This window comes from Coregonus clupeaformis, chromosome 27 (assembly GCF_020615455.1).
Source record: "Coregonus clupeaformis isolate EN_2021a chromosome 27, ASM2061545v1, whole genome shotgun sequence".
Taxonomy (NCBI): domain Eukaryota; kingdom Metazoa; phylum Chordata; class Actinopteri; order Salmoniformes; family Salmonidae; genus Coregonus; species Coregonus clupeaformis.
The window spans coordinates 40,529,438-40,546,384 of record NC_059218.1 but is presented as its reverse complement, the minus strand read 5'-3'; the positions used below and the strand labels follow the sequence as shown (position 1 = coordinate 40,546,384).

Sequence of the window (16,947 nt, the reverse complement as noted above, 5' to 3'; positions counted from 1 at the left end):
GTGTAGGAGGCACACGATTCAAGCCTATTAAAGTGGAAAGAAGTCTCCCCATTCATAGCTTGGTGCAGAATGATCTAGAAGCTTGAATGAACATTCAAAGTATTTCTCTAGCACTCATTCTACATCTCATACACTAATGACAATTCAAAGGGTAAAAAGTCACATAAATAGTACAAATATACACTGAGTGTACAAACATTAAGAACACCTACTCTTTCGATGACCTAGACAGACCAGGTCAATCCAGGTGAAAGCTATGATCCCTAATTGATGTCACTTGTTAAATCCACTTCAATCAGTGTAGATGAAGGGGAGGAGACAGGTTAAAGAAGGATTTTTAAGCCTTGAGACATGGATTGTGTATGTGTGCCATTCAGCGGGTGAATTGGCAAGACAAAATATTTAAGTGCCTTTGAACAGGGTATGGTAGTAGGTGCCAGGTACACCAGTTTGTGTCAAGAACTGCAACACTGCTGGGCTTTTCACTCTCAACAGTTTCCCGTGTGTATCAAGAATGGTCCACCACCCATAGGACATCCAGCCAACTTGACACAACTGTGGGAGGCATTGGAGTCAACATGGGCCAGCATCCCTGTGGAACGCTTTTGACCACTTGTAGAGTCCATGCCCTGACGAATTGTAGAGTCCATGCCCCAAGGGCAAAAGGGAGACACTGGGATTGCAATCTACAGTATCTAAGATGCTTAATGCAGATTTTAACCATCAAATCCTTAAGCAAAATTATTCTGGTGAATGGAAAAAGGGGTTCTTGATAGATGTAATATATTTAAATTTTAGTCATTTAGCAGATGCTCTTATCAATAGCGACTTACAGTTAGCGAGTGCATAGATTTTTCATACTGGCCCCCTGTGGGAATCGAACCCACAACCCTGGCGTTGCAAGCACCATGCTCTACCAACTGAGCTACAGGAGGCCTTACCTTATGCTAATGAGGTGTTGCTGCAAGCATAATATAGCTTCTAGTGAGGGGCAAACCAACCATATACCCAAGACTAATATGTATGCAGATGATGATGGAACTTGGAAGACATTATCGATTAAAATACTAAATCCTCTACAATATGTGTATTATCATTTAAATTGAGCCAGTACCAGAAAATAGTATTGTTGGTGTATCATGACATGAACATCACCACAAAATAAGAAAAGAAAATGAGCCCATCCCTACCTCAAAAAGGGATTGGTAATCTTAGAAAACGTTGTAACAGTTACTTGATTATTTATATTATGGGCTCTATTTTAACAAACCTAAGGCAACGGTCAATCTAATACTTTTGCTATTTCCACAACCACAATTGTCGTAGCAGTTGCTGGCGTTGGCGCCAAAGTGCTGGGTTTTGATGATAAACAAGTTGTGGGTGTGTTGAGGCTTGGCCCCTCACTGGCCAATCAGAACGTGCTCCATGGCTAAATATGTGGTTGCGTTAAATTGTGTATTTATGGTATTTTATGTATTGCCTTGGAATCAACTTCAATTCCAATGTTAGTCACTATAGTTTGTTAAACAGCTTACAGAAACGTAATAACAAAATGTAGACCTAACCCATCGTTGCTAAATACACATACAGTATGTTAACTTCAACCTGTTTGCAGTCCACATTGTTCTAAGTAATTGCATAGCTACAATGTGGAAATATATACATAGTATTCGCACTGATATAGGGGCTAGGCTACTGTAAATTGCATTATGGCTGAGGATGGACATGCCAAATGTTGTCAATAAGCAACATAAAATTCATTATTGATGAGGCCTAAAAAGAGAGCGAATAATTATCAAATTCTAAACAAAACAACTTGTTTTTCAATAGGCTATGTGTAAATACACTTACAGGCACCATAATTGCTCCCTGTGGACACATAATATTAAAACAACGCAGACTACGGAGGGTTTTATGCACATCCACACTTTTCACGGTAGCTGGACAAAGATCCAATATAACGATAAAGGGAGAATGTCCACTCACCATTATACTGCGCCGACATATGTTTTATATACATATTGGAACCATCTTACAGATCGCATTCACACTTCTCCAGAAGTTGCATTGCATGCGTGCCACGGACGTTCTCACCATAAAACCAGGACAGTGAATCATTCTAATAAGTTTGGTTGTATTAAATTTCTACGAAAAACAAGCAATCTGTTCGTTTTTTCCCAATAACAATAAATACATGTAAAATGTAATGATATAAAATCACCATCATATGAAAAAGATGACCCCATTGCTGTTGGGCCAGCCTTCGTTGTAGTAGAACTAGAGTAACTCCTTGATCACACCTACATCCAGGGACGGCCTGTTCAATAGGGCGATATGGGCGACGCACTGCCAAACGGGAAAAGGAAGGGATTTTTTTTCTAATCAATTATATCACGGCAACAGTAGTTATCAGTGTTGTAATCTGATCTGACTGCCACTAAATGTCAAATCAGGCTAAAGTCGTGCTTCAAATGGCCCCGCCCGTTTTTGGGCGATTTCAGTCAGGTTGAAAATCGCCCAGAAGTCTCTCATAGCCTGTCATGTAAAATCTATTTTTTCAAATTTCAAAGCTTTCAACACATTCTCTATGGGTGTCTGTGGGCTTGCACTTACGCGCTTTCGTCATACGTGACGTAACCATGAACGTAACTAAGCAAATAGCGGCTAGCAGCGTCTCTTTGCGACCTGCAGTGTGGCGTTATTTTATGTTTTTAATTTGAACACTTAGTGGCGTTATTTTATGTTTTTAATTTGTACACTTAGTTTACAAACATTCTGCCAACCATGGATTTCGAGTGGTGGGTTTTGGACTGATCTTGTTGATCGTGTACATACCCGCTACGAACGGACTAAATAATGAAAACGTTGCTGGCAGCGGAATCCAATACAGCTGGGAGACTTGGCTGGATGACAGAGTCCCGGACAGAGAAGTGGAGCCGGCCGGCTTCACCCTGGTCGGAGCGGACCTCGATCTGACAGTCACAGGGAAAATCGATCCTGGTAAGAGAGCGACTCTGTACCCCCGAGCCCCGACATTGAACTGCTTTCTGTGTCACTGTGACCTTACTATCTGCCCCGTGAGTTCCCCCAATTGTTTGTTACCGTTGTGTACTGTTGATAATCACAAGTTTACTGGAGAACTGAGACCAAGTAGAGACTTTGGACAGGGTGGATATGGTATAATAAAGGCAGTTTATTCAGAGGTAAAGATATCTGGAATCGCGTGCACGGACTCGTTCGTCAAACTCTTAGGGAGCTATCTGAAGAGAGCCCCGAAAACATTGTGTGCTGACATTTTATACAATAAATGATGTAGGTTGAATATAGTAGTTCTGATCTTCTGATTGGTCCTGATGAGTTGGGCGAGGTCCCCTCCACTGTTGCATTGGCTCTGAGTCGGGTTCTCTGTCTTCAAATGTTCAGCCTAAAGAGAGGGGATTTTTGTGTGTGTGTGTGTGTGTGTGTTTAACAGTGATGATGTGTGTGTGTGTGTGTGTTTAACAGTGATGATGTGTGTGTGTGTGTGTGTTATCAGTGATGATGTGTGTGTGTGTGTGTGTCCTCAGAGCAAGAACTCGTGAGTTGGAAGAACTGAGAGACCTATGGCGTGGGTGTTGTCCTTGGCCACCTGCTGACAAGGCTGACAAGATAGGACTCTTTTGTCCATTGTTATAGGATAGGAACAGCATTGATTGAAAACAAACGCCCAACACAAAATGGGTCATGCACAAGATTTTAGTCAGACCAAGCTATAACATTATATATTTACTACGACAGTACATTCAACCAAAAGCTAATATAACAAAGGCATCAGAGATTATTTATAATCTGTCACAGAAACTGGAATCCATCTCCCCAGATCAGTCAATAAATGCTTCTGGTATTGACTTATATGCTGCCCCTGTCTTCATGTTGTTGCTGGACATATCTTTTTTAAAATGTGTGTAGGTCACCTAAATCATCAGAAAAATTGCCCCTCCTGAGAATTTTTTCAGGAGCCGCCACTGCCTACATCTTCATTGCGCAAAATGTTAAGCAGTATCGTCTGGATATGTGTGCAACAAAAGTTCAACATTCACCTTCTGCTACCATTTCTGTCAAGCTGTCTACGCGTACAATTTCATGCATAAGGTTGATAAATCCTATGTATGCACCACACAGAACGCACTGCAACTGCCTCTGCAACGCAATGGTACAAGGCAAATGCAGCGTGTACAAGGCATACTTCTGGTGTACCAAAACGCAAAAACCCTGTCGGTGTGATCGAGGCATAAGGGTAGCCTATGGAGGGCTTGGGTTTAAAAAAGATGAAAACAGAAAACAAACTATTGTTACAGGAAAATAACTTTTAAAAACCAGGTTCACCGGTATTCACCGAGGTTCTCATCTCATGTTTCATGATGGGAATGGACACGTAGCCTACATCATGAAGGGGGTCTTACACATGTCCAAAGCATGGCTAAAACAATGTAGGCCTGCCTACAATACATAGATAAAAAGGGAATGTCAGCACACTATTTTCCTCCTCTCAAACTTGAAATTTTAATAAAGTTTTGGTGATTAAGATTAATTTCCAAGTGGTCTCACGAGCCAAACACGTTATCAACGGTCTTGACTAGCCTACTTGATTGCATTGGGCAGGACAAAAATAAAACAGACATTGAGAGGAGGGGAGGCTATGCTTGGTATTTAATCAAATAAAACGAAATGGGGAAAAAAAAAACATTCGTGTTTTATGTTTCTAAATAGGAAGTTTACAGGCACCAACTCACATCTTGTTCAATGCACATATGGGCAGTGTGCGTCACGGCTGGATAGGCTGCGTTTCCGCTGTCAAAATTCATGCCATAACCAACTGCTTTACCGCTAAAACCAGCTTTTGGTTGGTCTTAAATATCCCTACCAGCGCTGTCTGAAATTAGCACTTAAAATCATGTTTTTAATATTTCCACCCCTCCCATCTGAGCACAAGCGTGCTGATGTTAGAGGTAAATTGCCGAACCTGGCGTTACGGCTGGAAAATGCCAGTGCACAAATTTTTACATGAAATTGCAAACTAACATGCGTTTGACGCTAGCGCCAATTTAACGCCTGCAGAAAATAGAGCCCTGTATGTTAGAACTGAAGAAACCCCCCCACAGATATCATATCATATTAAGCGCCACAGGCTAAAATGACATTTTTACATTTACTTATACACTTTGAGATGTTTTGGTATTAAAAAAAAAAAAAAAAAAGTAAAAGTAAAAAAAAAGTTGATTCAAATGTATATTTATTATTTTCGTTAGTTTATCATCATCAAAATGTAATGAATTGTAAACACTTTTAAATGGACATACATCCATAATATCAAAACTCACATTAAAATAACATTTACATTTAAGTCATTTAGCAGATGCTCTTATCCAGAGCGACTTACAAATTGAATCACACATAATTTAAAAGCCCATTTCATAGAAAATGTTACAAACTGGCCTATATGTAGTAACTTACTTTGAATAGATGGTGGTTGGGTCTAAATAGCTGTTTGGCGTTTGGTAGTCTAAATTCATTGTCCTTGTCTTTAACTGCCATTTCCCTAAAGTCAGACTCTACCCACATGCCAACAAATTGTTCTCAGCCTCAGAAGCATGTGCATTCACCAAATTGTCTGTGGTTATCCTTAGACCAGGGTTTCCCAAACTCACTTTGCGTGATAGGCAAATATGTGCATATTGAATGAGATATCACCAAATTTACATATTTGAATACAATATGTCAGAGAAAAAATAAACTAGTAAAAGTCGATTGTGATATGATTAAGAAAAACAAAACTCATAGGGTGTGGTTCCTGGCCTCGGTCAGAAATATTAACCAAAATAGTACCAGTCTTGAGGTAATGAGGAGTGAAACATCTCCTTGTCCATGAGGACATCTGTTTCCCATTCAAGTGCAATACTAATTTCCTATCTTTGACTTGAATCTATCATACAAACAGAAAAAAACGTATAGTATATGTATTGTACAGTAAGAAAATTACATTTGTATGTATTGTACAGTATATGTCCACTAGGTGGCACTGTGGTTCTAGGATTACAGAGAGCTACAGCAGGTGGTTTTCCTGTAAAGCTGTACGTGACCCTCTCAAAGCCTGTTGTGAGGGATGCAAACGCCTTTTGATTTCCTAGTAGTGCAGTTAATGGACATTTCATTTCAATAACCACACTGAGTAAACACGTATTACTCACTAGTTGTAATGCCAATATTAAAGTCTGACACAAACACTATCAATGTCTTTAGTCACATTGTGCAGCCTTAACACAATTTCATATCTGGTCATGTTTGCAGGTCCAGCAACAGGGAGACATCGAGTACATCTCCTATGTTTGAACAGGAAGTGGAGCTGGAGAATCCAGTACATCTCCTGTGTTTGAACAGGAAGTGGAGCTGGAGAATCCAGTACATCTCCTGTGTTTGAACAGGAAGTGGAGCTGGAGAATCCAGTACATCTCCTGTGTTTGAACAGGAAGTGGAGCTGGAGAATCCAGACAGTGACATGAAGCAATGTTTTTTTTTTTTTTTTTAACCTTTATTTAACTAGGTAAGTCAGTTAAGAACAAATTCTTATTTACAATGAAGGCCTACACCGGCCAAACCCGGACGACGCTGGGCCAATTGTGCGCCGCCCTATGGCTGTGTCACAACAATGTTTTGTATGTAGAGAGAGCCTGGAGGGGAAAGACAGGAGGCCAGCCAGTTCAGACACAGCTGACATCCTCAGTGGGGGTGGGACAGACGCTGGCCAACATCCCAGACCCTGTACCCTCTCTCTCCAACCCCATTCTTCCTTTCATGTCCCCTTTATGCCCATTGTGGCTGTTACAGCTACAGTCGTTGGCATCTTTACTGCAGAGAATAGGTGTGACGGTATAACCAGGAACGGTAGGGTTGGCTGGCGTGCTATGGTAGATACACTGTAGGTAGCGGTGGAAGGCCTGTCTGTAGGTCCTGTTGAATAGAGTGTAGACCAGTGGGTTGACACCAGAGGAGACATATCCCACCCAAACAAAGACCTTTAGGAGCACTGCCAACACAGGCTTATTGCACAAGCTTATTATCGAGTCCTCACACAACACACTCAGCACGTTGGTGATGAAGAATGGACACCACATAATCAGGAAGAGGAAAAACACCACACCCAGGACCATGGAAGCTCTCCTCTCATTTTTTATTGATTGAGCCATGCCAGGTCTCCCACCAGCTCCCCCTGGCTCCAGTCTCCCTGCTGGAGAGATGGGTTGAAGGGAGGCTTGAGAGACGGAAACATCGGAGGAACCAACAGCTGGCAAGGCCTCAGGGGCAGGGTCCTGTTTGAGGAGGCGGAGACCGTCCCCTGCAGGGGACCTTGGGGTGATCCTGAGTAAGACCGACTGGTTGATCGAACCCTGGCCTCCATGCAGGAAATCAGAAGCTTGGTGCTGCAGCACACGCACAGTCAAATAGTAGCTGACCACCATGATGACCAGAGGGACAAAGAAGGCTACAAAAGAGCCCACCAGGACGAAGCTGTGCTCGTTCAGTACACAGGTCCCGTTGACAAACACCTTCCCCTCATCATACAGGCCAATCACAGCGATGGGAGTGGAGATCACTGTCAGAGAGAGAGAGATGGACGGGACAGGACAATTAATATAACTTATTATTGTCATATTTAAACCAATGCACAAACATGGCTACATCTATCTCAAAAACATTATATTTTTAGATTAGAGGAGGGAAGCATAATGATTAAACAAATTGACCACCGGGTGCTTTCAAGGAAGGACATGAGGGCGGAGAAAGTGGATGAGGTTTTTAGATAAAGTCAACAAGCTAACAGGTTGACTGGCTCTCCCATTTCTGTGAAACCAAAAAGCCTTGAGCCATGAGACCATCATGGCTTGTCCTGTTGTCCCTGTTTAGAGCATCTCTCAGGGTGAAGATGTCAGAGAGCCCCAGGAGAGGTAAGAGGGAAAGGGTCAGTTTGGCTTTCTGACAGACTGTAGAAAAGAGCACTGCTGTTTTTTATTCAAAGGCAAAACAGAAAGCATGTCACAGAGTAACTGACTATCTCTCCAGACACACAGACAACACAGTAGGAGGAAATTATTTAGCTAGATCTCTTGTTTAATCTTTTTTTTCTCCAGATTTACAGTAACTATGTCAGCATGGACTCACCTATGGAGATGGTCCAGACGAGGGCGATCTTAGCCTTGGCCTTGAAGAGGGTGTTGGAGCGGCTGTGTTGGATTGGGTTACAGATGCCCACATAGCGGTCCAGTGAGATAGCACACAGGTGCATGATGGATGCTGTGGAGAACAGCACGTCTAGGTAGATCCAGACGGGACAGAGGGGTCTGGGGAATGGCCACACGTAGTCTGAGGGATGAACAGGAACAGTTCACTAACAATTACTGATATTTCATTATCAAATCGGCACTTTGTGACCATGCAAACAAATCCAAGGTAATTTTTCAGTCTCATTGATCAACAAATAGACTGCTATGATGTAACTACAAAAATACCCGATCAAAGTCTTTAAGCCTTAAATGGCATGAAAGTAATCAAAGTTTAAGAGGGAAGATCTAAAATAAACAAACTCTTCAATGCCGCTCAAAGTAATAGGGCTTACTGAGATAAGGGAATTGTGTGGGAACGGGGAAGGGGGGTAATCTCACATTAGAATGTCTTTCTGTCTACTCAAATTATCTCCATTTAGTCGCCATCAACATAACGAACTGTCCCTTTATCCTCGTCTAAGGGGCTTGACCAATTGGACCAATTAACATAGACATAAAAGCCTGATTTGTTTGCTCCGGTAGACATGCCATAACATGTTACCCAGGATATTTTTCCTCACCGTCTTCCTCATCCACTAACATCCCCTCACAGTAAAGCCTCGTATCCCTAGCTGCTTTCAATAGATCATTATTCCGAGGGTAAACAATCACTGCTTTGCTTTGCTAATAGAGCTCAACCTACCACATACCTACAGTTGAAGTCGGAAGTTTACATACACTTAGGTTGGAGTCATTAAAACTAGTTTTTCAACCACTCCACACATTTCTTGTTAACAAACTATAGTTTTGGCAAGTCGGTTAGGACATCTACTTTGTGAATGACACAAGTAATTTTTCCAACAATTGTTTACAGACAGATTATTTCACTGTATCACAATTCCAGTGGGTCAGAAGTTTACATACACTAAGATGACTGTGCCTATAAACAGCTTGGAAAATTCCAGAAAATTATGTAATGCTTTAGAAGCTTCTGATAGGCTAATTGACATCATTTGAGTCAATTGGAGGTGTACCTGTGGATGTATTTCAAGGCCTACCTTCAAACTTAGTGCCTCTTTGCTTGACATCATGGGAAAATCAAAAGAAATCAGCAAAGACCTCAGAAAGAAAATGGTAGACCTCCACAAGTCTGGTTCATCCTTGGGAGCCATTTCCAAATGCCTGAAGGTACCACGTTCATCTGTACAAACAATAGTACGCAAGTATAAACACCATGGGACCACGCAGCCGTCATACCGCTCAGGAAGGAGACACGTTCTGTCTCCTAGATATGAATGTACTTTGGTGCGAAAAATGCAAATCAATCCCAGAACAACAGCAAAGGACCTTGTGAAGATGCTGGAGGAAACAGGTACAAAAGTATATAAATCCACAGTAAAACGAGTCCTGTATCGACATAACCTGAAAGGCCGCTCAGCAAGGAAGAAGCCACTGATCCAAAACCGCCATAAAAAAGCCAGACTACGGTTTGCAACTGCACATGGGGACAAAGATCGTACTTTTTGGAGAAATGTCCTCTGGTCTGATTAAATAAAAATATAACTGTTTGGCCATAATGACCATTGTCATGTTTGGAGGAAAAAGGGGGATGCTTGCAAGCCGAAGAACACCATCCCAACCGTGAAGCACGGGGGGTGGCAGTATCATGCTGTGGAGGGTGCTTTGCTGCAGGAGGAACTGGTGCACTTCACAAAATAGATGGCATCATGAGGAAGGAAATGTATGTGGATATATTGAAGCAACATCTCAAGATATCAGTCAGGAAATTAAAGCTTGGTCACAAATGGGTCTTTCAAATGGACAATGACTCCAAGCATACTTCCAAAGTTGTAGCAAAATGGCTTAAGTACAACAAAGTCAAGGTATTGGAGTGGCCATCACAAAGCCCTGACCTCAATCCTATAGAACATTTGTGGGCAGAACTGAAAAAGCGTGCTTGAGCAAGGAGGCCTACAAACCTGATTCAGTTACACCAGCTCTGTCAGGAGGAATGGGCCAAAATTCACCCAACTTATTGTGGGAAGCTTGTGGAAGGCTACCTGAAACGTTTGACCCAAGTTAAACAATTTAAAGGCAATGCTACCAAATACTAATTGAGTGTATATAAACTTCTGACCCTCTGGGAATGTGATGAAAGAAATAAAAGCTGAACTAAATCATTCTCTCTACTATTATTCTGACATTTCACATTCTTAAATAAAGTGGTGATCCTAACTGACCTAAGACAGGGCATTTTTACTAGGATTAAATGTCAGGAATTGTGAAAAACTGAGTTTAAATGTATTTGGCTAATGTGTATGTAAACTTCCGACTTCAACCGTACCTACCATAGAGGATGTTGATCAGTGAGACCGGCATGACGAGAAAACCCACGAGCATGTCTGCCACAGCCAGGGAGCGCAGGAAGAAGCTGGTGGCATTCTGCAGCTTCCTCTCTAGAGACACAGCTAGGATGAGCAGGATGTTGCCCGCCACAGTGAAGAAGATGACCACTAAGATGAGCAGAGCAGGCCAGTTCTTCTCCTTGTCAGGTGTCTCCGGTCTAGAGTCAGACTGATTCCACTCTACGGGGAAGCTCAGATTCAAGAGAACCGTTGTGCTCTCGGTCATAATCATCCTGTCACTGAGAGAGGCTAGAGGCTGGACCCTCCAAGCACGGCTACTGCTGTGCTCAGCCATCACCTGTGTTCCAAGCACCACTACGGTGCTCAACAAACATTGAACTTCCTGCGATGCCAATGATAGACAGAAGGTTTAGTTTTTCATGCCCCTGGAGAACTCGGATGATATTTGTGATGATGAAAAAATATATTTAAAAAAATCTGCAAAATAAACCGAAACAGTTCTGAGTTAGTCACATTTCTGTAAACACATTTCCATTGTAGACAGACAACTTAGCTTGTGCATTAACAGAACATTACAGCCACATCAACCTCTGCTTCTATGTATGCCACATCTGTCAGGGACAAGTCAGACCAGTATGCTAATTCATTACAAATACTGTGATTCTCAACAGCCAATGTTTTTTATTCAGGCATGTTCTTTATAAAAGCATGTGCTTATTCAACTGTAAATTGAACAGTGATGCATTTCAGCGATACACTCTCCTCATCATAACCGCAAAACTAAGGACCTACTGCGGCATTGTTTTTGTTGTCATAGGAGACTTTGCAAACAAATATTTGTACTGTATGTGCAAATGTTATTTTTCCATTGTTTACTTTTTTTCCCCCACAGGGCAACAATTGTACAGTAAAACGGTTAGGCTATTTTATTTATTCAAATGACGTACTACTAGACATGAAGTGCTATTCGCATGTGCACATCTTACAGAGTACACCTTTAGAGCAGATGGCAGTAGGGGTGATTCCCTAATTGCTCTGGTTAAAGTCCACTGTTCCTGCCAGATGGGCTGGATGCTCTGGGCTCTCTGCTGGTGCCAAAGAGGATGTGCAGTGTGTGACCACGGGACATGGATCCGGTTCTGATCCACTGAGTCAAGGAACAGCTGGACCGCCGCCAGAAATCATGCAGCATCAATAAGATCAGCAGAGACTATAAGGCGGTTTATGCAGAGAAGATTACTAAACTCAGTGCAAAAAAATGATACAGACTTGGTACAGCGCTTGGCTATTGAAGAAGACCCCAGATGGCATTGCATGCTATACTTCTGTAAGAATGGCCAAGTGCTGATGTGTATCACATTGGTCTCTGTGCCACATCGGGAGTCTGGGTAATATGCTGTATCTTTGACAGTCAGACTAGAAGCCACTACCACCGTAAGAACATAAAAATGTCACACCATGCCGTGCTATAATCCCAAACGATGTCAATGTATTATCCTTCAAAGGGACTAAAGCTTAAAGAGGAAGACAAATTAGAGATAGTCTAAGTTAATTTTAGTCCCTGGATGTCTTCATTCCTCCGGCAAACATTGAGGCTCTGGTGATTCAACCCTCTAAAATAAAATGTTTTGTCACCTTTAATTTGCCCACCAAACACCAAGCTAGACAAACTTACCTCTGGGGGAGTGGTGGAAATTGTAATGTTTCAAAAATGCATCCTAGCACTGACAATGTCCGTAGAAGTGGAGGCTGGTGGGAGGAGCTATAGGAGGACCAGCCTCCACTGGTCTGTAGGAAAGATGACATCACCATTGTGTTCTTCTATGTACAGTATCTGTGTTCTATCTTTTTAAAGTCTTAAAGTGGAACTAACAGCGTTTTAATTACTTTGCAGATATGAAACAAACAGACAATCATAATATCAGTCAAAAAAAATCAAATTCCCAGTTTATGCTACAAAACTGTTGGACTAAGTTCTATTTGACAAAATATTCCATGACGTAGAGCAGGGCTCTCCAACCCTGTTCCTGGAGAGCTAACATCCTGTAGCTTTTCACCCCAACCCTGTTCCTGGAGAGCTAACATCCTGTAGCTTTTCACTCCAACCCTGTTCCTGGAGAGCTAACATCCTGTAGCTTTTCACTCCAACCCTGTTCCTGGAGAGCTAACATCCTGTAGATTTTCACTCCAACCCTGTTCCTGGAGAGCTAACATCCTGTAGCTTTTCACTCCAAGCCTGTTCCTGGAGAGCTAACATCCTGTAGCTTTTCACTCCAACCCTGTTCCTGGAGAGCTAACATCCTGTAGATTTTCACTCCAACCCTGTTCCTGGAGAGCTAACATCCTGTAGCTTTTCACTCCAAGCCTGTTCCTGGAGAGCTAACATCCTGTAGATTTTCACTCCAACCCTGTTCCTGGAGAGCTAACATCCTGTAGCTTTTCACTCCAACCCTGTTCCTGGAGAGCTAACATCCTGTAGATTTTCACTCCAACCCTAATCTAGCACACCTGATTCTAATAATTAGCTGGTTGATAAGCTGAACCAGGTTAGTTAGGTTGAAGCAGGTCCATGGGGACAAACGTAACAGAAGGTAGCAAAGAAGATGGTGGACAAGGAAAAATGGAAGAAAGTGGAATAAACACTACATTACCAAAAGTATGTGGACACCTTCTTGTCGAACATCTCATTCCAAAATCATGGGCATTAATATGGAGTTGGTCCCCCCTTTGCTGCTATAACAGCCTCCACTCTTCTGGGAAGGCTTTCCACTAGATGTTGGAACATTGTTGCGGGGACTTGCTTCCATTCAGCCACAAGAGCATTAGTGAGGATGGGCACTGATGTTAGGTGATTAGGCCTGGCTCGCAGTCGGCGTTCCAATTCATCCCAAAGGTGTTTGATGGGGTTGAGGTCAGGGCTCTGTGCAGGCCAGTCAAGTTCTTCCACACCGATCTCAACAAACCATTTCTGTATGGACCTCGCTTTGTGCACGGGGGCATTGTCATGCTGAAACGGCAAAGGGCCTTCCCCAAACTGTTGCCACAAAGTTGGAATCACAGAATCGTCTAGAATGTCACTGTATGCTGTAGCGTCAAGATTTCTCTTCACTGGAACTAAGGGGCCTAGCCCGAACCATGAAAAACAGCCCCAGACCATTATTCCTCCGCCACTAAACTTTACAGTTGGCACTATGCATTCGGGCAGGTAGCGTTCTCCTGGCATCCGCCAAACCAAGATTCGTCCGTTGGCCTGCCAGATGGTGAAGCATGATTCATCATGCCAGAGAACGCGTTTCCACTGCTCCAGAGTCCAATGGTGGTGAGCTTTACACCACTGCAGCCGATGTTTTGATGGAATGGAGGATCGCACAGAACTTTCGGAAGTGAATTAATTGTGGTGGCAGGTGCAGTGATGACCGAGAAGGAGCTGAGTGTAGTGGGAAGCAGTGTGGTGAGGAGGGTTGGCGTCAAATGCAAAAAGAGGGATACGTGCTAGTAGCTCAGAGATGGAACCTGACGAGGGTATGATGTAGTACCTGCGGTGAGGACTGCTGAGTTCAGGCCTCATCCAGATGGTGATAAAGATGGTTCTGGCCCAGTGGGAGTGAGATTTTTGGAGAGAATGGATATTTGCCTTCTGGCTGATCCATATGTGGTGTCAGGTTATGTGGAGAAGAGGTTGGGGAATGTTGGGTTGGTGAAAGTGACTCGAAGTGGTATCGTGTAGATTTTTTGCATTTCTGCTGTCCTAAGGGAGCGTACGCACTGTACCACGCAACTGGGGACAAGAACTGTGACTTGCTTTCCTCTCCGGAGCAGGGCGCCGTTTTGAAAGGAGTAATAACTGGAGTGGCGTTAAGTGTTGAGGTTGAAGATTCCCGGTGTCTGTGACGCCCACCGTTTGGTGCGAGGCAGACCCAGTGGAGAGCGCTGTGAAATGGAGAAGACACTGTCTGGACTACTGAGTTTTGAGTCTTTACCAGATAAAGTTAGGATCTGTCAGTTATCACGCGAGAGCTTTTGTCCCGAATACATTATGGTGTTTTAGGTGTCAAACGTATGGTAATGTGGCAGCAGTGTGTAGTAGGGAGATTCTTAGATGTGAGAAGTGTGCAGGAGGACATGAGACAAAGGAATGTGTATTATTGGTGGAAAAAATAGTGTGTTTAAACTGTAGGGGTATCCATGGTGCTGGAGATCAGAGGTGTCCGGTGAGAGAAAGGCAAGTTGAGGTTGCCAGGATCAGAGTAGTGCAGAAGGTGTCATATGCTGAGGCAGTGAAGAGAGTAGTAGAGGAAGATGGATCCAAGGTGAAGGATCCAAGGCCAATGGAGAGTGATAGGAATAACGTGCTTCAGTAAGGTTGGTTTTTTGGCGTTCATGGCCATGGTTGTCAATTGTACCTCAGGAATGGAACGTAAATCATAGAGGATTTTCTGTGGTGGCAGCTGCAGAGAAGTACTTGGGTGTACGAGATTTTACTGCAGAAGAGATGTTTTGAACAATAGTGTCCCGTCATCCCAGGCTGCTGGCCTGGAGTAGGATCAGATAGGGCCAAAGTAGTAGAATAGTGGTGCGGTTTTAATGGGTGCAGGGTTAGTTGGTAGGGCAATTTTTTCACAAAGTGTAATGAATTCATACTACAGAATAGTAGGCTAATACACAGCCAATACAGTAGGTGGTGGCATGCACCTATAAAATGTGTTTGTGGACCGCCATAATACCAAAGACGACGACACACCAAAGCAGCCGTTGCAGACTCTCAAGTCAAGGACGTAGAGAGTATTAGCAAGACTAGTAGAGTAAGGTACTGTTGGCAGAATAGATGGATGCAGTTCAATGATTCAAATAATTCACCAATACATTTCTAGGTAGTCCAACAAATATTGCTATCAGGTTGTAAATCACAGCTGGCCTGGTACATGTTTTGCTGCCTCCACCCATTCGGGATGCACCGTTTCAGTTTCAATTACTCAATATATCAATAACTAAGGCTGAGAATGTCAATACAATCAAACTAGCAAGGGCAATGATCCCAAGTCAGTCATAACGTGGCTAATAAACCAGCCTATCTATTTATGTAGCTATTTATTTAGCAAGCTAAAAACACGGAGCCTAACGTTAGCTAGTTAGCTAGCTGCTGGGAGGCTGTCATGTCATTGAACGAGTGGGTGAGTGGCCAACTTTTTCCCATCATATAGTTTTTCGGTGGCTACAGCTAGAGATGCAGGTGTCATTTGGTTAGCTATCAAGAAATGGGAATCGCTTTGCTACCTAGCTAGCTAGCTATGCTGAACTTGAACGACTGTTATCCACAGTTAGCATGCATACAGTATCTCTTAGTTGTCAACCAAATGTATTTGGCATCGATCAAATGGGCGGGCAGGACGTTCCCATTCAGTTGTCAAAACGTGGGTTGGGACAACATGCATTGGCAGGTAAGCTGCAGAAGGGGCGAGCAGGCTACTATTCCCCATTGTTTATTAGTGCAATTTTGACGGCCAACATCAAGCTGAAAAGGTTTGAGAGGGTTTATCTACTCTTGCCTCGTTAGATTTTAGCTCATCTCACTCTGGCTAATATTAGTTGTTGATCTTAGGGAGGGAGAGTTTGATCAATAGGACTGTCAAGTTCCCAAATGTAAGAGGACACCTATTTTGACCAATGCTTTCTAAATGGTCTAAAGTCCCACTGTTGCTACTGCCTGTAAACACACAGTCCAGTTGAAAGTGAATAATGGCAGGCCCATGTGGCAAATGGCTTATTTGCATATAGGCCTACTGTAGCTCTGATTGGCTATGGCGCACGATCTGTGTAGAGTCCGGTCCTGGACAAGACTGACATGTTTGTTTTATTTTTATTTAATTTTTTTAGCAGACGCTCTTATCCAGAGCGACTTACAGTTAGTGAGTGCATACATTTTAATTTTTTTCTCCATACTGGAATCGAACCCACAACCCTGGCGTTGCAAATGCCATGCTCTACCAACTGAGCTACATTCCTGCCGGCCATTCCCTCCCCTACCCTGGGCCAATTGTGCGCCGCCCCATGGGTCTCCCGGTCGCGGCCGGCTACGACAGAGCCTGGATTCGAACCAGGATCTCTAGTGGCACAGCTACCACTGTGATGCAGTGCCTTAGACCACTGCACCACTCGGGAGGCCCATTAAGGTTAGGTTTTATTAGGTTTTATTTACTGCAGTGTCTATTAATTGTCCAAACACAAGGCCGCTTTCCCACTCTATATCGCTATAGAATTTTCACAAATACCTTACTCTACGTCAT

The 16,947-nt window shown here is 43.1% G+C and overlaps 1 protein-coding gene across 1 annotated transcript in view; it reads right to left on the bottom strand.

Moving 5' to 3' along the window:
• Positions 1–6,625: 6,625 nt before the first annotated feature.
• The window catches only part of LOC121542121 (5-hydroxytryptamine receptor 2C), a 33,842-nt gene continuing 23,520 nt past the window's right edge, over positions 6,626–16,947 (bottom strand). Inside the window, exons 2-4 of the mRNA XM_041851596.1 lie at positions 10,646–11,140; positions 8,197–8,397; positions 6,626–7,630 (exon numbers count right to left, since the gene is read on the bottom strand). Of these exons, the coding sequence (XP_041707530.1) occupies positions 6,738–7,630; positions 8,197–8,397; positions 10,646–10,997 (1,446 nt within the window). The 5' untranslated portion in view covers positions 10,998–11,140 and the 3' untranslated portion in view covers positions 6,626–6,737. The remainder of the gene's footprint in view (positions 7,631–8,196; positions 8,398–10,645; positions 11,141–16,947) is intronic.